The 24,502-nt window shown below is 42.3% G+C and overlaps 1 protein-coding gene across 3 annotated transcripts in view; it reads left to right on the top strand.

The window, feature by feature from the left end:
• Positions 1 to 24,502, top strand: part of cacna2d2a (calcium channel, voltage-dependent, alpha 2/delta subunit 2a) — a 205,016-nt gene that overhangs the window by 155,831 nt on the left and 24,683 nt on the right. For all 3 annotated transcript variants that reach the window (XM_033627001.2, XM_033627000.2, XM_033627002.2), the window contains 5 exons: positions 7,482 to 7,532; positions 7,857 to 7,956; positions 9,863 to 10,024; positions 14,633 to 14,743; positions 15,640 to 15,718. In XM_033627001.2, the coding sequence (XP_033482892.1) occupies positions 7,482 to 7,532; positions 7,857 to 7,956; positions 9,863 to 10,024; positions 14,633 to 14,743; positions 15,640 to 15,718 (503 nt within the window). The remainder of the gene's footprint in view (positions 1 to 7,481; positions 7,533 to 7,856; positions 7,957 to 9,862; positions 10,025 to 14,632; positions 14,744 to 15,639; positions 15,719 to 24,502) is intronic.

Genomic DNA, 24,502 nt, shown 5'->3' with positions numbered 1-24,502 from the left:
CGTTGCAAAGATCCCATTACCTCCCAGGTTCACAACAGCATGTAGGCTATATCACATATTGATTTCTTCAAAAAGTCAATCTAACCTCTTTGTAAATATTATGACTGCTGTTCAAACCTCGAAGCAGAGGCTCCCCCAAAATACCATGCCCAGTATCTCTGTCTTTTCAGTCTCTTCACCCAACTTCAGGGAGAAGCAGAGTCAACAGGAAGACCAGTGCATTACTGGTGAGACTGAAGGCTGACACGGGGCTTTGGCAGTCCCAATAAATATATTTGACATTTCAGTGTAAGCCAATACACAGCTGGAGACTTTTTATTCCATCTCAAAGAGCAACAGTAACAGACTAGTACTTGTCTGCTCATAATTGATGCTGATGTATTCCAATATGCATGACTAATTTAATATTCTGTACTTTTTTTCCAGAAGGGAAAGTGGTGGAAAAATCGAGCATAACATTTTTGTATGTTCTTCTTGGGCATAACCGAAAATATGGAAATGTGAATCTCGGTACCAACACTTCCAATAATCAACAGAAAGTGGAATAAATAAACGGCAGACAACATCTCTTTCTCCTGCGGGCTCTCTGGGCGCTGTCCTCCTATATTTTTTTTATCTTAATTCAATCTTTATTCGCCTGCCACATCCACAGGAGCACTAAGAGAGCAGCAGTCCATAAAATAATAAGCCCATCAGCACAACACAAATCCACACACACATGGGAGCGTGCACACCAACACACCTACGCGCACACACCAACACTAGCTGTCTGTCTGCGTTATATACAGTTCTCCCATTATTGCCATTACCCCGCTTATATCTACTGTACATGATGCATGCGTATCAGAGCTCACACTGTGAGGAAAATTTACACTTTAGAGTGGACTAACACACATGCAATACAGATGGTGCATTATATACATTTCACTCATTATACTCTGGACAAACATACAGCGAGCTCTTCCACACTCGCCATAGCAAAATGAGCCCGAGCCACTCCATGTATCATGCTACATGTATCTATTGCATGTTTCTGAAATGTATGTAGTAGATAATTCCTCCAATTTAACTGTAATACACAGCACTTTGTGGAACGGGTCAGGGTGCATAAACACAATCTCCTGAGAGAGTTAGCCCCCCGGCACTGTTAATGTATTGATTTTACAGCGCTGCGCCATGATAAAACTATTTCATGAATTCCAATGAGACTCCTTTACTAGACGGCTGCAAAAAGGAGCAAAAATACAATCACCACAACACAGAATATGTCATTGTGTTCATTGCTTGTATAATGCATTTTTATTTATTTTTTAGATTGATGGTGGGTGGTGGCATGTTGTAAGGGTACGGTGGCTGTGAATGTTGCTGCTTTAATCTCCTCTCATTTAGAGCGATACCTTGCAACACCTCAGTGTGAAGAGGATACGTCTGCCACACACGACACGGCTCAGGCTTTATCTTGATTGCACATATTATGATGGTATGAGCGTGCTTATAACGTGACATACATGATGTGCATTATGGCATACAAGTCGCTGCAGCTGCTGTTGTGGCCAGATGTGTTATTCAATTTATTGGTTTAATAATATATCATAGAGTGAAAAAAAAAAAAGTCAGGCAATTACATGTTATATGCAGTCAGCTATTAGCAGGTATGCCTTTTATTAGAGTCTGTGATATATTGCAAACCTCTACACTTTACCCAATGGTGAATCCCTTCAATCTGTTAAATTCTGTTTTTTATTAATCAGTCCATAAGGTTTTTTTTTAAATGTCAAAAATACTCATTGCAAGCTCTCAGAGCTCAGGGTGAGGTCTTCGTATGGATTGTTTTATCTGACCAAATGTCCAAAACCCCAAAATATTAAATTACAGCAAACAGAAAAAAGCAGTAAATCTTCAAATGTTTCCCTTTTATTTTTATTCTATTCTATTTTTTTTTTTTTTTTTTTGGCTCCATAACCAAGCGGCAACCTCCCAGGCTGAAAAATTAAACTAGTGCAGGAGTGCCAGAAACTGTAGTTTCTCTAACTGCCCTTTGAGGCTGCCTTCAAGAGTGAGTCAATCCCCATAGACCCCCATGTTAAAATGCCCAACTTCACAGCAGAAATAAACATGCTTACAGCCTGGTACAGAAAACGGTTTTGTTCTCTATAGCTTACATTCATGACAACTGTACGAGGGGGGGATTTTTATGTAATTCACCCATTTAAATTTTATTAAGGCTTAATTTAGGGCGTAGCTGCTTCGAGTGACTAAGGCTGTCTGCTAGGCATCATCTTGGGCTCTCAATTAGATCCACAATATGGTGGATTCTGGCTTAAAAAATCCAAGATGGCAACAGCCAAAATGCCAAATACTCGAGGCTTCAAAACAAGAATCCACAAACCAATGGGTGGCATCACAGTGGCTACGGCCATTATTTTTATACAGTCTGTGTTGATAACTGACATTTGCCAAGTGCTTGATGGGGGTGCAAAAAAAAAACCCCTGATCATCTGTACAAGATATAAGGTCACTCTGTGAATTATTCATTTTAATGTATATTGTACAGCAAAAAAAACAGTGTGTAAGATATGAATTTGTTACTCCCACATTGCAACATGTTCCAGTCTTTAATTTTCAGAAAAATTGGCACTTAACTGTTCTTAGGGGCTTTCAGGTTGTACTGTACTGTACTGTATGTACTACGGACTTTGCACTTATAAGGATTAAGTTACCTATTTTTTGATTGTAAGTGTGTTTTATTTTTGTGCCTGTAGCTGGACATTGTCTTAATCTGGATAATTAATCGCAGAGTAGTGGCAGTCACATGGCCAACAAAAGGCTACTCCAAACAGTTGTGTTGTGAAGTGCACTTGTTTAGAGGTACCTGCAAAGTGGCAGTAGACAACATATTTCAGCATCTGTCCGCATTCTCCATGTTTTCTTCTATAGCATTATGCTAGCAAAGAGTAGCAGCATGGATTCTGCTCAGCACTTCTGTCACTCTGGATCTGATGTAAATGATGCGAAACACACTTTGAAATCCAATTTGAGCAACTGCACTAAGATGTATGTTCAGAAATCAGATTGGAATCGCATTTCAGACCACCTCCAAATGTGGTTTGGGTCCAATTGGAAAGAAATGTATTTCATGTGTATTTTTTGTTTTGCTTTGTTTTGTTTTTTTGGTTTGTTTTTCTTTGTGTCCAGAGTCCAGACTGATTTTACAAAGTCTGGCCAAAAATCAGATTTAGGCAGGTGTTCTGAATAAAGCCAAAATAGCCACCACTGTACTTGACAATGTTTCACTTGAATACCTGAGCATGATGGACAGGTATTAACAGAATTAAATCACATACAGTTGGACTGAAGCTTCCACATCAGTTAATCTTCTGTAACGAGCTGCCCACAGAGCAAAACACTGACTGACACAGTCCCATGTGTAAATATGATAGTGATGTCTGAAATAAAATGCTCCTGCTGCTAGTTATGAGTCAGCACCAGAGGTTAGATACCGTCCATAAGTGAGAGTGAACGGACAGAGAGGCCATAGGCTGATATGTGGTGTCTGCCAGCTGATGGCTGATGGTTGTGTCGCGGTGGAACAGAATGGGCGACAGGGCTCAGTTCAGCACCAGCCAGGCCCATCTGCTTGTCACCTGGCCTTGGCACGCAGGAGACTGGGTAATGACAGGGAAAGAATGGCATCAGTGGGCAGAAGCTGAGAGGTAATTACTGACTGGAATCCATGCAGAAACAACACATCTGGATCCATGAGTCAAAATGTGGAGAATTATACACTGATACCGGCCTCAATTCATGATTTTTATCTGTCAGAACTGCATATCAGCCTGGAGACCGAAAATCCTTGACTCCATCCCGCTCCCTCTGATCCTGATGTTCCTCGCTCAGAGGCACTGAGAAAATTCAATTGTACTTTAGGCAATGGAAAGGGAGAAAAAGAGAGCGGTGCTGATACACCAAGACAATCTGTGGGGAAAATCAGCCATGGCAGCACTATAGCTTCAGTGTTGAGTGACGCTATCCTGGCTCATGTGTTACTCCTCTCTACTCCATCACTGCTCACACATTCCTCCTAAACCCCATTACTGCTGATCAATGCCGCCTCTTTCACAGTTAGAGAGAAACGATCTGCTTGAAAGTCATATTTTCTCAGCAGATTTTAGGGCCAAAGCTAGCACCGTTCTCCATTGTGAGATTTTACATTGGGGCTGTGGAAGATGACCTATAAGGACTACTAGTAATAGAAGTCTGCAATGCCTTATAATTAACACTTAGCCCCTTCAAAATAACTTGGAAGTCCCATTAAAGGACTATTCTCCACTATGAGAAGTTAACTGACTGAAGTTAATGAAATCCTGCAGTTGGTCTGCAGGCATCAGCCGTCACCAAATGACCCTCCTTCAATCTCTAGGAGGGGTGTCTCCGTCCACGAGCCCGAGGGAGTGGAAACGCGGGCCACATTTTGACCGAGTTTCCGTCCTGCATCGGTGATCGCTTTCACGAACCCCATCCGCTCGAAAGAAAGAAGCCACCACTGTGTGGAGTCTCAGCCCTTACCCCCCCCTCCCTCTCAACTCCCTTAAATTAAGATTTCAGTAATTAAATTGATAAAAGTCATGCATGCCAATATGCCTCATGGTTCCAGACCTGATTTCGTACGCCACACAGTTGTGGAGAGCTGCGGAAGTTCTACCTTTGATGTGGCATTCTTTATTATTGAAAATAATTGGATTCTCCCTCCCCCCTCTCTCGCTCTTACTCACACTCACACACACACACATTTTGCCCATGTTCACTCTGGGCATGCTCAGTTAATCGACCTCTTGCGGGGCAACACTGGTGCCGAGTCTCCGTTACATCTGGGGGGTTTCAGGCAGCTTTTCAGCCAAGCGGAGCCCAGGTTGTGTCTGAAAAACGGATTTGAGCAGCCCAGGCGGTGTGCTAAGGGACGTCACTTCAGCACGGGTCAGGGGTCATGCTGCAGGTTGGAGTGGCTCCTGCCAGTGAGTGGGAGCCGGGAAGACTTGTGGGAGCAGCGGCGAAGCCTACCGGGGCTCTGTTGCTCTACCTCCATATCAGCTTGGCCGAGCATAAGAAAAGAGCCTCTCTGGCCCACAGGCAGCTGGCTTCTCTCCACACTCAGCGGAACGGCTGATAATCAGCAGAAAGAGACCCCTGATGATTACTCTGCCTCTGCCTAAGACGGCTGCTAACTGCTTGCCTGCTCACTCCTCAGAATGTCAAACTAGTCCTCACATTTAAACCCCCCCTCCCCCTCCCCCTCCCCCTCCACAGTGTGCCATAGAAAAGCCTACAACGTCCATCAATCTCTGCTCTCTTTGTATCAGGGCTAAATGTGAATTTAATTGCCACTGGAACCGAATAAGGGAATTTTTGATTTCCCTCTGTATGTCATCCTCTATCAACCATGGACAGATGTTATGTGTGCGCCTCTTCCAGGACACAAGTTGTTTGGCCTTGCTGGTTCAGTGCCGTGTCTGCCTTGTGGGCCTACGCCGTGCCGCGGCTGACACACACCCAGAACAGCCCTATTTTAGGAGTTGCTTTGCAGCAGAAGCATAATGGTCTTAAACAGCTTGTGCTCCCCCCAACAAAGGGACCGCCAGAGTAAATAATGCGTTTGACGCCCAACTGATGAGTCATCAAAGAAGCAGAACATCAGCTATCTTATTTTACTGACAGCACTTAGCTCAGCACAGGGTCTCCACAGCACAGGTCAGCACCACTCAGGCTGCTCCTTGACAAGTTTATATAAATTTCAAGTGACTAAATATAAAGCATATTACACTGTATGAGTCACCATAGCGTGACTGTAAAAGAAAATCCATTTCCATCCAAGTCATTATGCTCATTTCCTGAAATGATTTTTTGTTGTCTTAAAATAATACCACGAGTGGGTACTATTGTGTTTGAACTAATTATCTGTATCCTTAACAATCAAGGAAGGCAGCGTGAGGTAGATTACAGTACTTCACCACAACAAAGTAAAATTTGATTTGGGTAGACCTACTAGATTATGTTTGGGCTGGGTACTGTTCACATGTAAACTGATTCTGGTACCAGTACCTCGAATGTGGTACCAATACCCAGCAGTTACTTTTTCTGGTATTTCTCTCCAGGCTGAAAACAAAAATGTAGGTGGAGCCAACAAGCGATTCTGCTCCTCTGTGCTTTTCTTATCACACATAGAACATCTCAGTCTGTTATTTGTCTGTTTGTGTGTGTCTTGCTCTTTGTTTCGACACAACTGACAAATACGTGAATTAAGAACGTAATTTCAACAACACAATCGCAAAAAGTTGTGATACAAGGCTAGTTCTGAAGTGAAATAGAAAAGAAAACAGACCAGACAAATCGAAGCTATCACTGGGAAGCCGACAGAGCTCAGATTCTGGCTTCCTGGCTTTGGGGCATTTCGCAACGCTTCTGCCTTCTCTCTGAACCCTAGCGGCTCCGCTGAGCTCCATTGTCTTCTCCGCAAAGCGCCCTGAAGCCCCAACTCTGTGGCCGGCTTCCCACCTGCATTACAGAGTGCTTTGTGATGAACTCGCTTCCTGTCTTACTCAGCGTTCTTATCCATATGGCGCTTAGGTACCAAAATTTGGCACCAATGGATTTACAGAGTTTGATACCCAACTGTAATCATGTTGATTGGTATTGAAATTAGAATTTGCCAATCTGTTGTTAGTTTTTAAAGAAAACTCAACTTTTACAGGGTTAAGCAATGATGTTAAATTAATGTCACCTGAATGAAGAAATTCCAGTAACATCAACAGGTCTCTATTGCAGCTTATTGTGACCAGTGATATATATATATGGTCACATTTTTTAAAAAGGGAAAGAAACTAGCTAATTTAAGCAGGATCTAAAATAAGTATGTAGCAAAATTGTAACATCAGAATATCAAAAACGTGTTTAAACACATTACACAAAAAACTCAGCCCAAATAAATGACTTGATGAACAATTAATGATGATGAAATGAACAATTGTATGAAGCCTCTGTTTAGACACAAGATATTAAATTTTGTACCATTTTGACTCATTATTGGTCTTTTCTTTACAGTGATGTCTGGTGTGCTTTGGAGGTTGTGCAGTTCAGTGCAGGCCACTTTTAGTGAATGTGTTATTATATACTTAGTCCATAAACTAGCAATTACTTTGGCTTATGCAGTAATTATTTAGAGTAGGCATTGTTATTCAGTGAAGAGGAGAATCTCTGTTGAAGTCAGCTGACAGAAGCTGTAGCCAACACTGAAGTATACATAACACAACTTATTAACTCTTCTAAGCACATAAGCCTTTTCAGTATTCTGTAGCTTAAGTGGGCTCAGCCATGGCCGCTCCACATTATCACGGCTCAGCTCATTGTGGCTTTGGCTCCTTTCTTTAGTGCAATTCTCAAAGATTACGGGAACAAATTAAAGTCCAGTCTTTGTGTCTTTTGTGCAGGTATATCCAAGGTGCATCGTCTCCAAAGGACATGGTCATCATTGTGGATGTGTGAGTATTTTACCCCTCAGTCTCTCTCGCTGCCTCCTCTTTCAACATTTCCCCCTGTTGGGAGTGCATGTCTCCTTCAAAGGGCGCTAGTGCCACCTGTTGGTCTGTGGAAAGTTAAAGGGAGATGAACGCTGCTCATTTTCTCACCTTAATTGAAGTTTGCTTGCCATTGTACCACCATTTAATACATGCAGACATGAGTTTGAATACTAAACATGGAAGGTTTAGTGAGAAGATCACAGGTTAAGAAAATGGACATGAGCAGGATTAGGACCTGTCAAGTATAACTGAGCTTCTAAGTGCTTCATTGTGTCTTTTCTGCAGGAGTGGAAGCGTTAGTGGACTCACTCTAAAGCTGATGAAAACTTCAGTGGTGGAGATGCTGGACACCCTATCAGACGACGACTATGTGAATGTGGCCAGGGTGAGTAGCAGCTTGCATCATGACTTGCAATTAATGATACAAATCACTCCTGAAAGCACAGATAACACAAACATTTGCTATATTCATTAATCAGGTGGTAATCAAGCAGGGAGTTTGGTGAACAGCACAGTGTGCTCACGTTGCTCCCACTTGTTTGCTTGCAGTGGAAACACTGCACTTCCCTCATTATAGTGTATTTACTTTTCCTGCTCTGCCGCTGTCCGTGCGGGATTGTGTCTGCCTCTCTCTTTCCCTCTCTGCTGATTACCAAGCTTTCTATTAGGACTAATGTTTAGGGGAATATTAACTTTATCCTATATTACAGGACAGATAACACACACACTCTCACACACACACAAACACATCCATATGCTCAGTGTGGTGGCTCTGTTTGGAGACTTCCTTGGGTAATCCTTCATAATCCATTGCTCTTAGCCACTGTATGCCTCTAAATCCCAGCTCTAAGAGCAAGAAATGAGCATGGTAATCTGGGTGGGAAACGCATCTGATTTTCACCCCTGTAAAGAAAGTGAGGGCTTACAAAAGCTCGCTGTGAATTATTTGCACACACAAAAGACATTAATAATCAAAAATTAACTGAAAATAAGAGTAATCAAACACTGTCTCTGGTGTCTACACTCTTCAGCACTTTTCTTTATGTCAAACTGTGGCCTCACTTCTGTAATAGCAGCAGAATTAGTCATAATAATATAGACTTTATTTCAAAGATTAACCGCGTGTTTCTTCTGAATCTTGTTTCACAGCTACTGTATTTCCTGAGATTTAAACAGGGTGTCTACAATTTTTAAGATGTCTTAAAATGTCTTAAATTCAATTTTATAAATGTTAGGCCTTAAAAGTCATTCAGAAGTCTTAAATTTGAGTTTGTGAGGTCTGAATTGCAACAAACATTTTACCCAATTTTATATTAAATTGTGTTATAAGATAGCAATTTTTTGATTTCTGATGTTGCAAATCTTTAAACCTACCTCTGAACCTTATACTTCACTTTACGTTTGCCCTTACCTGTTGGCAAAATGTAGATTAACCTAACTCACCCTAATAACTGTGTTCCTACATAAAATCTGCCTCTGCACAGGACTAGATAAAAAGTTACCTTTATGCTTACTTGCAGTGCTTGAGTAAGAAAAAGATAATTTGTCCATAAATGTGTCTTAAATCTGGTTAAACCTGATCTTGAAAAGGTCTTAAAAAGCATTTAAGTGTCTGATACATGTAGACATCCTGTTTTAAGATGCAAGAGATGTGATACTAAGAAGTGACACAGTGATGAATATTGGATATGTGCCTCTGAATACTTTTGTGTTAGATTTCTTTGTCTGACAATTTAAATCTGACACCAACCCGTGTGAAATGTCAGCTTCTCTCGCTCATAATGTTTTACATCAATCTGTCCTGAAAATGTCAGTAGATTTTGAAGTTGACCTTCAAGAAGAAACAGCATTTGAAACCTGCTATCATAGACATTGCTGCTAATATTGTAATCATGCATAGACACTGCATGCAGGTAGAAAAAAAATATGCGCCTCGAGCACACCCATACACACACACACACACACACACACACACACACACACACACACACAGTTTTAGGCTAATTTGGTGGATGAGATGAGACAGATGATATTACCTTGGCTCGGTTTCTGTTCAGTGGTTTGCACTGGCGTTTCAGGTGCACCTGTTCTTTGTGTGGAAAGTTGTAATTACCAGTGTTTACTGCCAGCCAGAGAGTAGCAGGGCAGCGTACATCTGCACACACCCACGTCTGCATCCTGCTGCCATGAACTACACACACATAAACACACAGAGATGCACAGTCTTACAAATGTTGGAAACATACTATATGCAATTTGCTCATGAGCGTGTTTGCATTTCCCCCTTCTAGTTCAATGAGAAGGCCGATGCTGTCGTTCCATGCTTCAGGACTTTGGTCCAAGCCAATGTTCGGAACAAGAAGATCTTCAAGGAGGCCGTCATGCATATGCAAGCCAAAGGAACCACAGATTACAAGTCTGGCTTCACATTTGCCTTTGAACAGCTCCTCAATGTAAGCGCCAACAAGCCTTTCAGGGAAGGGCAATGCAAGGGTGGATGTTTGTCTGTAGTGGAGTAATTGTGTGCCTCCAGAAAGTCTTCAATAACGTGCTGGAACTATGTGCTTTAGCTCCAGCATGTTATTATACATCCTGTCAGATCCAGTTAATAAAACTGAATGAACAGGGATGAAACAGTGCCGACAGTGAGTGGTCCAGGTCTGTAAAAGACATTTCCAGACTTCTGTCATCGTCAAAGGTAGGTCTGATAATAGCTGCTGCTGTTGCGGTGGAGTGACGCTAACGTTTGCAGCAGCCAGCACCGCGGTGAGGTCTGTCAGCAGCAGGCATCCACGTGCTCTCGACACAGGTGCTGCCTCAGCTCCGTATGCTGCTGTGTATTTTAAGAGGCTGCCATCCTAATGGGCTCTGATGGGATGATTGATGAGCGCAGCCCAGAGGAGATCAGCCACAGACACTTTATATTCCTCTGGTGGGCTTGGAGGCATAGAGCCAAGTGCCAGCTGCCCCCCCTCCCTCCACCACCTTCTTTTGCCAGCAGAATGAGAAATAAAAAGGCCCGTTTAATCGCTGTCTGTGGCAGACTCGCTCCCGTGATTGGTGGCAGAAGCACAATAAAAATATGTAATTGTAGCAATATTATTTATCTTTATTAGAATCTTGTCAGATTGACATGCCACTGGCCTGCATATCAATGGCAGCTGCCGTGCAGGCTGGCGGGGGCGGTGGGGGGGGGGGGGGGTGTATCAAAGCTGAATGCTAAAAACTGCTGGTTGGCTATGAGCATGTAGTGCTGAAATTAAATTTAACGCTAGAATAATGTTGTATACAGTACAGGCCAAAAGTTTGGACACGCCTTCTCATTCAATGCGTTTTCTTTATTTTCATGACTATTTACATTGTAGATTCTCACTGAAGGCATCAAAACTATGAATGAACATATGTGGAGTTATGTACTTAACAAAAAAAGGTGAAATAACTGAAAACATGTTTTATATTCTAGTTTCTTCAAAATAGCCACCCTTTGCTCTGATTACTGCTTTGCACACTCTTGGCATTCTCTCCATGAGCTTCAAGAGGTAGTCACCTGAAATGGTTTCCACTTCACAGGTGTGCCTTATCAGGGTTAATTAGTGGAATTTCTTGCTTTATCAATGGGGTTGGGACCATCAGTTGTGTTGTGCAGAAGTCAGGTTAATACACAGCCGACAGCCCTATTGGACAACTGTTAAAATTCATATTATGGCAAGAACCAATCAGCTAACTAAAGAAAAACGAGTGGCCATCATTACTTTAAGAAATGAAGGTCAGTCAGTCCGGAAAATTGCAAAAACTTTAAATGTGTCCCCAAGTGGAGTCGCAAAAACCATCAAGCGCTACAACCAAACTGGCACACATGAGGACCGACCCAGGAAAGGAAGACCAAGAGTCACCTCTGCTTCTGAGGATAAGTTCATCCGAGTCACCAGCCTCAGAAATCGCAAGTTAACAGCAGCTCAGATCAGAGACCAGATGACTGCCACACAGAGTTCTAGCAGCAGACCCATCTCTAGAACAACTGTTAAGAGGAGACTGCGCCAATCAGGCCTTCATGGTCAAATAGCTGCTAGGAAACCACTGCTAAGGAGAGGCAACAAGCAGAGGAGATTTGTTTGGGCCAAGAAACACAAGGAATGGACATTAGACCAGTGGAAATCTGTGCTTTGGTCTGATGAGTCCAAATCTGAGATCTTTGGTTCCAACCGCCGTGTCTTTGTGAGACACAGAAAAGGTGAACGGATGGATTCCACATGCCTGGTTCCCACTGTGAAGCATGGAGGAGGAGGTGTGATGGTGTGGGGGTGTTTTGCTGGTGACACTGTTGGGGATTTATTCAAAATTGAAGGCACACTGAACCAGCATGGCTACCACAGCATCCTGCAGCGACATGCCATCCCATCCGGTTTGCGTTTAGTTGGACGATCATTTATTTTTCAACAGGACAGTGACCCCAAACACACCTCCAGGCTGCGTAAGGGCTATTTGACCAAGAAGGCGAGTGATGGAGTGCTGCGGCAGATGACCTGGCCTCCACAGTCACCGGACCTGAACCCAATCGAGATAGTTTGGGGTGAGCTGGACCGCAGAGTGAAGGCAAAGGGGCCAACAAGTGCTAAACACCTCTGGGAACTCCTTCAAGACTGTTGGAAAACCATTTCAGGTGACTACCTCTTGAAGCTCATGGAGAGAATGCCAAGAGTGTGCAAAGCAGTAATCAGAGCAAAGGGTGGCTATTTTGAAGAAACTAGAATATAAAACATGTTTTCAGTTATTTCACCTTTTTTTGTTAAGTACATAACTCCACATGTGTTCATTCATAGTTTTGATGCCTTCAGTGAGAATCTACAATGTAAATAGTCATGAAAATAAAGAAAACGCATTGAATGAGAAGGTGTGTCCAAACTTTTGGCCTGTACTGTACTTCAAATGAAATCCCTAAATTATGATAATATGAGGAAGGAACCAACTAAGAAATTTGTGAATGTATAATGAAAAGATAAGAATAAAAGCTTAGAGGGTTTTATTGCAACACAATATAGTAAGTGAATATGAGGATGTGGACAGTGGATAATATTTGTACCTCAGTATGGAGGGATTGTATTTTGTCTGCTCATTATATACACTAAAAATGTTAATTAATGCTGGAGTGGCTAAAATTTCCAGGGATTTCAGGGATGACATTGTGGCCATCGAACATTGGAAATTGTCCAGATTTACCATCAGTATAATGACAGACACAAACACAACCACATCAGTGCCCACACACTCATGTAAACATAAGAGACACTATATTACTGTCCATGTTTGAGCATTTTAAAGAAAGAAAACAAGTAAAGCTTTACATCATCAGGAGGGGACATTAATACATGACAGTAGAAAGTAGAGAAAAGAAAGAATAGAAAATGCACAAAAATAAATAGCTCAAACAAAAGTGTGTGATCCAGTCCACGAAGAAATAAAATAAAAAGAACAATCCTGTGCCATAAATGAAATCTTAAGAGACACTTTGTCGATTTTTTTTAGAGATCCAATCTTCTACACTACCTTTTGATCTACTGAGATGAGATATATGGAGTAGACCCATTAAGATCTGATAGATACCACTGTATCTGTCCAATCTTTAAAATCTTGAGCTTCAATTGAGCTGTAATCATATCCCACAAAAATTCCTAAAAATACACAGTTTGATGTATTTGATATTTAGGATCTGTCCCGCACTAAGCTTCAATCAGGATTCAAAGTGTCTGCTGATTGATCAATAGGGCTGAGTATCCATACTTTATACCTTCAAGGTATCGACTGAAATAACCCAGTATCAAGTAGTATCAAAATGTCTCCAGTCAAACACTACCTGCATTTGATCTTTTTGCTACCCTCGTCTAGAAAAAGATTACTATTTGTATGATTTTGCTCGCAGCCAATCATCAGAAGCATTTTTCAATATAATGCAACATGTAACAGGTCCAGCTACAGCACATACAGTCTGTGGTGATGTTGAGCACTGTGGGTTTGACGGAGTTGGCAGTTCAGCGTGTCAAGATGGCAACAAAACAATCAAAAGTATAGCTCTACATGCCTGTGGCGTCTGGTGGCATTGTATGCAACTAAGTGCTTCCATTTACATGTTGGGCATCAAATGAGGTACTATAAAGCAGTGGTTCCCAACTGGTCCAGCCACAGGGTCCAGATTTCTCCTTAGTCATTAGTTCAAGGTCCACACAGTTGAATACATTCAGTGTCATAATTATATCTGGCCATGTCATTGCTGTCTTTGTTAAGTAGTTTTCTGTTTGTCACTCACTCTATAACAAAGGGCACTTTGAAATAAGAGCTCTGTTGCAGAAATTCACTGCACTTACAAACTTTACGCGTCTGCGAGTCACTTGCGGTCCATTCAAAATGGACCCGCGACCCACTTTTGGACCACAGCCCACCAGTTGAGAACCTCTGCTCTAATGGTATCAGTTTTACTTCAAGGGTACTTGTACTGGTATTGTATTTTTTTAACCAATAACCAGCTGTATTGATCAAGAATGGTCTGATCAATTCCCATTACCAATGCAGGAAAGTTCCTACTTTATCAGTTTGGTCCTACAGAGTCTTGATGGAATATCATAGTATCACTAACACTTGACTTTAATCTCCCTTAAATTGTTTAGTATTTAAAACACTTTAATGTGGTCATAAGCAGCTCTAATGACATTTTTAACTGTTAAATAATGCACAGTATTTGTCAACAATTATTATATTATTGTAGCTGTGTTTTACTATATTGTCATTCCTTATCTGTTGATATACATGTAGGTGCACTGATAAATGCTTATATCTCTGATAAACTACAAATATAGTGTGATATAAACTATGTATAACATGTTTTATACTGCTTATAAATAATATTTGTATACTAACTTCCCCTTTGACATATTTATCACAGCACCATGCTGTTTTGAATGATGTTAGCATGATCACCTTCCCCTTTTATTCCTGTATATTCCCTAACCTGTCTCCCTGCCTCTTTCTTCGCTCTCCTCTCCTCCCTCTTCCCTCTTCGTGTGCCACAGGAGAGCAGTGCCCCGAGGGCCAACTGCAATAAGATGATAATGATGTTTACAGATGGCGGGGAGGATCGTGCACAGGAAATCTTTGAGAAGTACAACTGGCCCAACAAAACGGTGAGTCTGTCCCCATAAGGCTGTTATCTATTCATCTACATCGCTCTGCCAGCCAAAGAGATCATGCATGTCCAGAAACTGCCTTAGCAGGCCTCTTTTTTCCCCTCGCCATCTCCCACCGTATTCTGCTGACATTGTCTCATTTTTGCACAGGCAGTTGTGTTGGTTCGGCTGTCAGACATGCCAAGCACTCCAATCTGTGCACACAACATCCTCTCCAAGCTTTCTTCACGTCCATTTTGGCTGTTTTTGATTCTGGATTTTTCCTCCTGTGATTCATCTCTTTGGCCTTTCTGCAGCTCTCTCCATTTTATCTCTCTTTCTGTCTGTTTCTCTTTCTTTCTCCCCCTCTTCTGTCTCTCTTGTTGTTGTGCTGCTGGTGTTAACAGCTCTGACCTGCTGACTAATTAGCCACTTTATCATCAGAGCCTATAAAATTACAGCCAACAGATACTCAGTTTGCGCCTTTGTTCCAGTCTTTGCTTTCACTCCCACCCTTCCTTTCCTCACTTCACAGCCCCACCAATATTTATTCTGTATATCCATTACTATCCGGTTCCCTCGTGACGGCTGCTGTCATACAGGAATAATCTGCAGTTTGACAACTCTCTCACTGCAGTCTTGTGTTGGAGACACTTGTGTGAGTTGACTGGGAGGCTAATCTAATCATGCTCGAGATTTGTACGTTGTAGTTGTCACATGACAGTGACCTTATTGCCATCCAGACGGAGGTTTGTGTGGTACGATTTTGCTCTGTTAGTTGTCTCTGGAGGAAGGTTGGTTTTTTTGTTTGGCTGTTTTTGTTCTGTCTGTTTTTATTCAGGCATTGACGTCATATGATTTGTTCCCTTTTTTGTCCCCTCTATCTCTCTCCATTTGTCTTTTTCTCCGTCCAGGTCCGCGTGTTCACCTTCTCTGTTGGCCAGCATAATTACGATGTCACCCCTTTGCAGTGGATAGCTTGTGCCAATAAAGGTAAGTGGATAAGGCGTTTCTATTAAAGCATATGTTTATATGTAGACTATAAAAGACAAATACAGGTTGGTGCCCCTGCGTCCTTGTGTCCACGTTGCTGCTCATAGTGATTTATAGATGGACACATTTTTCCATCACATTCAACGCCCTTTGGATGCCCCTGAAAAATATGATGTTAAAGGAAGCACTAGACAAAATGCTATTGTGGAGCACTCTGGTGAATGATATCATATCAAGTCATTCTCAAGTGGGAAATACAAAGCCCAGTCAGTCTTTTTTTTTATTTTGTTTTTTTAATTTCAAGACAACAAAACACTGACAGAACAACAAAAAGAAGATAATAACAGTGAATACAAGCCAATTAACAAAACAGCATGAGGGAGTAGAGAACAAGGTGATTACATGTTGGTGTATGCATGAGTGTGTGTTGTGTGTGTCTGATGAGTCAGCATGTGTCTGAAATTCCATACTAACATGATGTTTAGTACGCTAAAACAGTATGTGAGATTTTTTCTCATGTCCGAATTCTTAGTATGAAACCAGCAATAAGTGAATAGTACTATTTCCGGTTAAATATTGCAGTATGCAAACACTGGACTCTAATCCAGCATAAATATCCCACATTGTAATGCAGTCAAGGACAACAATCATGTAAGATTTCACTTTGCTCAGCGTGATGTAGTTTTAAAAAGATTTTTAAATTGCCGGTAGAGATTATGTTGGCACAGGTTACCATGGTAGCGTGTCTCCTGCCAGTAAGGAGGCTCTCAGGAAGTGACTCGGTAATTATATATCAGTGCACCTGACAATATACTTACTACTGTTTATCTACAAAATAAGCCTGTTGAATGATAGTACGCATATCAGGTATGTAGTGCAAAGCGCGATTTCAGACAGGCTCTGGGATGACGGCTACAGGGGGATGTATAAAAAAATAAAACGGGGGGTGGTGAACTGAGGGAAAGCATAGGAAAGAAAATAAAAGAAGAACAAAGGACAAAACAAACCAAAAAAAGAAATAAAACTTTAAAAACAAGTACACTAATACTAACCCTGCTAAATACAATAATGATAAGCAAATCAAGGGGAGTGCCACCCTGTTCACTGGCAGTGAAGCAGGATCAATACATCGTCTGGGGACTCCAGAACAGGTCAGTCCCACAACCTGGATATCGTTTCATTTTGCACTTTCATTATTGGTATGAAATTTTAACTTCTTTTTTTAACCATTATTTTAGGAATTTCAGTATAAAACAAACGCTCAGTACATCGTTTTAACAACCCAGACACAAATATCTTTACCGGTAGACAAACAAAAAAACAAGTCCTCAGACTTCAACATTACTAGTAAAATAAAATACATACACACAGCGATAGAGGGTATATGGCTACTCAGTTAGACCAATTCAGTTCACTACCTTCAGATACTCGAGTACAGAGCTCCAAATTCTTACAAATATTTGAATTTTATTCTTATTAGATAACCTAAACCTCTCTAGGTACAATACATTCATCAGCTCTCTCATCCACATATCATATGTTGGTGCACAGTCTGACTTCCAACTTATTCAAGTAGAATAAGTTTCCTTGCCACAACCATACCAAATTAAATGGTGGAAATGAGTTTCATACTTGTCTGCCAAAGGTAACACACTCGTGGCCCCATAGAACAGCTGAAATTTTAACTGTCGTTCTGGTATAACCATGTTGCCTGTATGGTTTTGTGTATAAATGAGTCATTAAAAAGCCCAGTCTATTCTAACAGATAACTATAAATCAATGTGTTGCATTTGTTCCTGACGACACCCAGTCAATACACAACAAGCAGATGTGGTCTGCTCGCTGGTTTGAAGAACATTGTATTGACCCTAAAGTCTTCTTTGCATAACCACATATAAGCTGAGCAAAGATCGTAGATCAAAAGAGTCACAAAGTCACAACTGCTACTGATACAAATAGATTAATAAGACCATCCATTTTCTGTACTCCCATTTCCTGTCTAGGGTCATTGAGTTGAAGATCACAACCCAGCATAAACTGGGAAGAAGCTGCTCCTTTCGAAGGAATAACTCATACAGAAAGACAGGCAATTTGAATATCAGTGCTTACCTCTGAACCTCTACTGTTATTATGTACTGTATAACTAACAGTGTGACTTAGCACCCCCTAAAAACCTAGTTTTTGCTGATCTCCAGTTGACTAACGTCTCACAGGTTTTTTTCACGAGACATTACTGTTGGGTGTGATTACAGGTGCATCAAAGCACAGCTCTGACCGCACCGCGCAGTGATGCTCGTTGTGGTCAGAAGTGAAACACACTCAAAACTTTCACCCACAACAGGGCAGCGTAACACTACTTTTCAGCCAGGTGTTACGTTATTCTTTAACTATTCTGAGGTAAATATTAATAGAATGAAATGAAATATTAAACCCAGCCTGTCCCATTACAAAGCCATCATCACTAGGATTTATCCAGGTGTCTGTCTTACTGCACGTGATGCTCAAATTAATATTTTATTAAGCTAAAGCAGCCGCAGTCCCTAAAATACCCCAGCAAACAGGCAGCCCTGCCTCTGATAGACCGTCTGACAACCCATATGATTCAGCTGCTCTTCCTGTTAGCGACTGTGTCCGCATGAATCTCATCCTGACTCACTTAATCCGGACTCAGACTGCTGTTGCTGCACTCAGTTTTGAACACTGTTATTTTTTTAATCCATAACCCACTTCTCTTGCTCTCTTTGTGGCATGATTTAATATTGTTTCTCAGTGTTGCAGTTTATCTGAAGCTGCTCCTTTATGAGGCCTTTAGCTGTCTGTATGAAGCCTCGGCTAGCGGCTGCTGCTGATTAGCTTATTGCCAGTGGAGCCAAGTGCTTCAGAAGTATCTCCACAGAAGTTGTTATTAATTAGCAGGAGGAGTCTGGTAGCAGGATGATTACCGTGCCATCTCCCTGTCAGGCTCGGGGAAAGTCCAGGATTACGCCTCTGTGCCAACATGCTCTCTGCTGTTCGCGACTGTAGTGATTACCATGGTACTAAAGTCTATGCCAACATAAGACAATGGTGTTGACACGCCAGCCTCAATGGAGCTGTCCTCTCATATCTTCAGTACTTATTACTCTTTGGTATCTCACTCCACCAGAGCCAGCTCCCTGACACTTCCGCAGGCCCTAACCCTTCACCCGTGACATACACACATTTCGCCAAACAGCAGCAACACGCACACACAAGCGCAAACACGCACAACTAGGCCACTTGGAGATGCTAGCTGTTGTCTCACTTGAGCTTCAATCCCATTTTAAGAAGAAAGTAACCTCTCTGTGACTCTGAGGACAATGAAACCATTTCTCCATGCTCTCACACAGTGTAGCAAAATCCAAAACAGAAAGGAGAGTTATCTTCCAAAAAAAATAATAATAATAAAAGGTGAAGCCGAGGATGAAAGCAGCAAATACGATATACTGCAGTGGTGATCCTAATACCTCCACAATATGCATTTATAATCCTAAATAGGACTAAAATATCACATAAATTCACGATGGCCATCCACAATGGAAGAATAGTTCAAAGTTTATTAAGTAAACTTATACCAGTTTATATAGTGTCAACAGAAATCTTGACAAGAACACTCAATATGCTTAGAAAGGAGGGCACAGCAGTCTACACAGAAGGAAAATTCATACTAACATTTGACTCAGCATTTACTTTATGTACAGTACAGGCCAAAAGTTTGGACACACCTTCTCATTCAATGCGTTTTCTTTATTTTCATGACTATTTACATTGTAGATTCTCACTGAAGGCATCAAAACTATGAATGAACACATGTGGAGTTATGTACTTAACAAAAAAAGGTGAAATAACTGAAAACATGTTTTATATTCTAGTTTCTTCAAAATAGCCACCCTTTGCTCTGATTACTGCTTTGCACACTCTTGGCATTCTCTCCATGAGCTTCAAGAGGTAGTCACCTGAAATGGTTTTCCAACAGTCTTGAAGGAGTTCCCAGAGGTGTTTAGCACTTGTTGGCCCCTTTGCCTTCACTCTGCAGTCCAGCTCACCCCAAACCATCTCGATTTGGTTCAGGTCCGGTGACTGTGGAGGCCAGGTCATCTGCCGCAGCACTCCATCACTCTCCTTCTTGGTCAAATAGCCCTTACACAGCCTGGAGGTGTGTTTGGGGTCATTGTCCTGTTGAAAAATAAATGATCGTCCAACTAAACGCAAACCGGATGGGATGGCATGTCGCTGCAGGATGCTGTGGTAGCCATGCTGGTTCAGTGTGCCTTCAATTTTGAATAAATCCCCAACAGTGTCACCAGCAAAACACCCCCACACCATCACACCTCCTCCTCCATGCTTCACAGTGGGAACCAGGCATGTGGAATCCATCCGTTCACCTTTTCTGCGTCTCACAAAGACACGGCGGTTGGAACCAAAGATCTCAAATTTGGACTCATCAGACCAAAGCACAGATTTCCACTGGTCTAATGTCCATTCCTTGTGTTTCTTGGCCCAAACAAATCTCTTCTGCTTGTTGCCTCTCCTTAGCAGTGGTTTCCTAGCAGCTATTTGACCATGAAGGCCTGGTTCGCGCAGTCTCCTCTTAACAGTTGTTCTAGAGATGGGTCTGCTGCTAGAACTCTGTGTGGCATTCATCTGGTCTCTGATCTGAGCTGCTGTTAACTTGCGATTTCTGAGGCTGGTGACTCGGATGAACTTATCCTCAGAAGCAGAGGTGACTCTTGGTCTTCCTTTCCTGGGTTGGTCCTCATGTGTGCCAGTTTGGTTGTAGCGCTTGATGGTTTTTGCGACTCCACTTGGGGACACATTTAAAGTTTTTGCAATTTTCCGGACTGACTGACCTTCATTTCTTAAAGTAATGATGGCCACTCGTTTTTCTTTAGTTGGCTGATTGGTTCTTGCCATAATATGAATTTTAACAGTTGTCCAATAGGGCTGTCGGCTGTGTATTAACCTGACTTCTGCACAACACAACTGATGGTCCCAACCCCATTGATAAAGCAAGAAATTCCACTAATTAACCCTGATAAGGCACACCTGTGAAGTGGAAACCATTTCAGGTGACTACCTCTTGAAGCTCATGGAGAGAATGCCAAGAGTGTGCAAAGCAGTAATCAGAGCAAAGGGTGGCTATTTTGAAGAAACTAGAATATAAAACATGTTTTCAGTTATTTCACCTTTTTTTGTTAAGTACATAACTCCACATGTGTTCATTCATAGTTTTGATGCCTTCAGTGAGAATCTACAATGTAAATAGTCATGAAAATAAAGAAAACGCATTGAATGAGAAGGTGTGTCCAAACTTTTGGCCTGTACTGTATATTTTACTTAAAGCTGCTACAAGGAACTTTTAACTGGATATGCAAAAGTCTCTCGTTTCTGCTGATGTCTGTGTGTGACCTACAACAGCAAATGAGACCATCAGTGTGAAGATAAGCTATTTCTACATAGTGTATATCCATACCTTTAGGAAACTGTCTCCGGGTCCGTCCCAGGTCACTTCCAGGACGAAATGATTTACGGCACTCAGACGGCACACGTCATCTTACCTAGCTGCTTACATTTATAGTGACTCTTATAAATAGTCGCTATTCCTCCTCCTCGACCCAACGTCCGCGGGGAGTTAAAATAGCAGCAATCATCAGGTAAAAGTTCTGTGAAAGCCTTGGACTCACCAACAGTCAGCCACGTCTCAGTCACACAGAGAAAATCCAATCCTCGGGAAGTCAGGAATCCTTCAGGATAAACGTTTTGTTCGCTAGCGATCTAGCATTTACCAGCCCAATCCTGGCAGGAGCCGGCGGGTCCACGGCGTTAGCTGTCCGGGGAGCCACACACAGAGGCTGCAGGTTGTGCAGATTCACCCTGCGCCAGCGGGGAACAAGGAGAGCAGGGGCCGCGGGGCTGGAACACCTCATCCGGGCCGACGACAGGTACCAGCCAGGCGTCGACAGGGTTCATTGAGTGCCGAGAAATAAAGAGGCGAGGCACCGCTCCATACTCAGTCCAAGAAGCCGTGGAAATGCTCGCCAAACAGGCCTTCAGCCTCACCAGCCGACCGCTGCGTTTACCGCGGTGGCGCTTACACCGGAGAGGTGGAGCTGGGGCGCGGCAGAGGTGAGCTGGGATCCCTGATAGGAGCGGGGGCAAAGTTTTCCCGTCTTGTTCTTTCATTCATCCCCAAAACAAACACATGCGCGAGCCAGGTAAGCATCTTTACGACAATACGCGCTAGAGCTCATGGGAAAAGTAGGCTTCATTCCGGCAAAACACTACCGCTTTTGTCCACAGGGTCGCCAAAATCAACTCAAAATGAAAGTTCCTTGTAGGGGCTTTAACCTACAACACACAGTTACCTTTATGTAGAATGCATCATTCAGTCAAAAAAGACATGGTATAAAGGGACAGTTCACCCCAAAATTAAAAATACACATTTTCCATCTTACCTGTAGTATCTATCTATATTGTTTTGGTGTGAGAAGCGGAGTCTTGGAGATATCAGCCATAGAGATGTCTGCCTTCTCTTGAATATAATGGAACTAGATGGCACTCGGCTTGTGGTGCTACCAAAAAAAAAAAAAACTTTTGAAAAACTCAACAGCAATGTTTCTTTGCAGAAATCATGACCTGGTTACCCAAGATAATCCACAGACCTTGTTGTGAGCAGTTTCATGTAGGAACTATTTTCTCTCCACCAAACTACACCCACCAACAGTATCACTGCACAGAGGGAAGTGTGCATCTTCTGCTAGCTCACCTAGCACCACCGAGCTAGCTAACATTACAGCTCAGCCGAGGAGGACAGCGTTAGTGTTTACATCTTGCACTGTCATGAGCACAAGCCTCTTGACCATGAGTAGATGCACACTTCCCTCTGTGTGGTGATGTTGATAGCGGGTGTAGTTCTGTGGAAAGAAAATAGTTCCTACATGAAACTGCTCACAACAAGGTCTGTGGATTAACTCGATTTCTAAAAAGCGACAAGGGTTGGGTACCATTCACATTTGAACCAATACTGACACCAGTTCTGGTACCTTAAATTGGACACTGGTACACAACGGTACCTTATTTCGGGTCTGTACTTTCTCTGTAATAATAAAAATGTGATTTTTGAAAAAGCTGCAGTGATGTAATCGACAAAAATGCCATTCTGCTCCTCTGCTCTTTTCTAATCACACATAGAGCTAATCTTCTGTCTTCATCTGTCTGCCTGCTTGTGTGTATGTGTGTGTGCATGTGTGTATGTGTGTCTGCTCGTCTAGCAGTGACACTAGACTATTAGTGAAATAATATGAAAAAAGAAAAAAAGACCAGACGCCAAAACTATCGTGGCAGATCACTGGGAAGCAGACAGAGCAGCTCTGGAGCTTCTTAGGTGGATTCAGGGGTGCTTCCACCTCCTGTCTGAGGTTGAACCTGGCAGCTCTGCAGAGCTCCATTGCCAGCCTCGCTTCCAGGTTTCAGCACGCTTTGTGGCTCTTCCACCTCTTGTCTAAACCTGGCGTTCTCCCCCAGATGCACTCTCAGGTACATATGGAAAAGATGGATTTAATGTGAATCGGTACTCGTTGGTACAGATGTTATTCTGTCGGTAATCTTAAAAGTACCACTTTGAGCACCACGAGCAGAGTGCCATCTAGTTCTCTTATATTCGAGAGAAGGCAGACGTCTCTACAGCCAATATCTAGATTGATAAATATCTCAACAGGTAACAGGAAAAATATATGCTTTTGATTTTGGGGTGGACCGTACCTTTAAACACAGTGGTTGTGATGTATTTCATACCACAGTCAAACAGACCCCGAATTTTCTGTTGTATTTGTCTCAAAACAAACAGACTTCATAAATCTGAGAATGACATTAGCGGGAAACTGACTCCTAATAGTGCAGAGGCATTATGTAAATGAGTTTTCAGAAAGAAAATAGGTTATTGATTAAATTCATAATTGCCCCTCACGCAGCAGACCTCCGTTGTTAACCTGTGCAGCACAGCGGAGATCCACATTACAGTCTCACTTTTTAGTTACCGCCTATGTTTTCTACTCTTCACCTCTTGCTGAGCTTTGCCCCACACCCACAGATGCCATCTCTCTGGCACACAGCCAGAAACACTGTGACAAACTACTGCTCTGAGCAAAACTATAACAAATAGCTGTGCCCTGTGTGTGTATGTGTGTGTGAACCACAGATTGTGCGTGCAGAGATGTGTACGTATGTGCACGATGTCAGCTCGTTCAAATGTGCAAATGAATGAAACGGAGAAGGCAAATCTCGACACAAACCTCTGTGGCACAGTGCATATAATGTATCAAAATAATGAGAGTCATCTCAGCCTTTTAACATTCTGGGGATGCTGTCTCCATTTCGCCGCTCTTTGTATAAACACTCATGGCTTTAATAACTTGGGGAGCGGCGTGGTTATTGACCCAGTCGGTCACTCTCCTCCATTCCTAATCAGCAGCAGCAGTGCCTGGGGCTCAGCATTCCCAATGAGCCTCCACATTTACATCCTACAGCACAGCCACGAGTGCAAGGAGGTCAATGGCCACAAGCTCTACCATGCCTGTTCGGCCCAACACCATCAGCCACAGATGATGGCGTTACGTGTACCTAATAACATGGAAGAGATTAGACGTCAATCTACAAATGGATCAATTTCATACACACACTGTGACTGTTTAACTTCTGAAAATGTAGACAGAATATGATGCAGGTGGGCACCATGACGCAGGGTGGATGCAAAACTCTTTGTTGGAA

This window comes from Epinephelus lanceolatus, chromosome 1 (genome assembly GCF_041903045.1).
Source record: "Epinephelus lanceolatus isolate andai-2023 chromosome 1, ASM4190304v1, whole genome shotgun sequence".
Classification (NCBI taxonomy): Eukaryota; Metazoa; Chordata; class Actinopteri; order Perciformes; family Serranidae; genus Epinephelus; species Epinephelus lanceolatus.
This window is presented reverse-complemented; position numbering and strand designations above follow the sequence as displayed.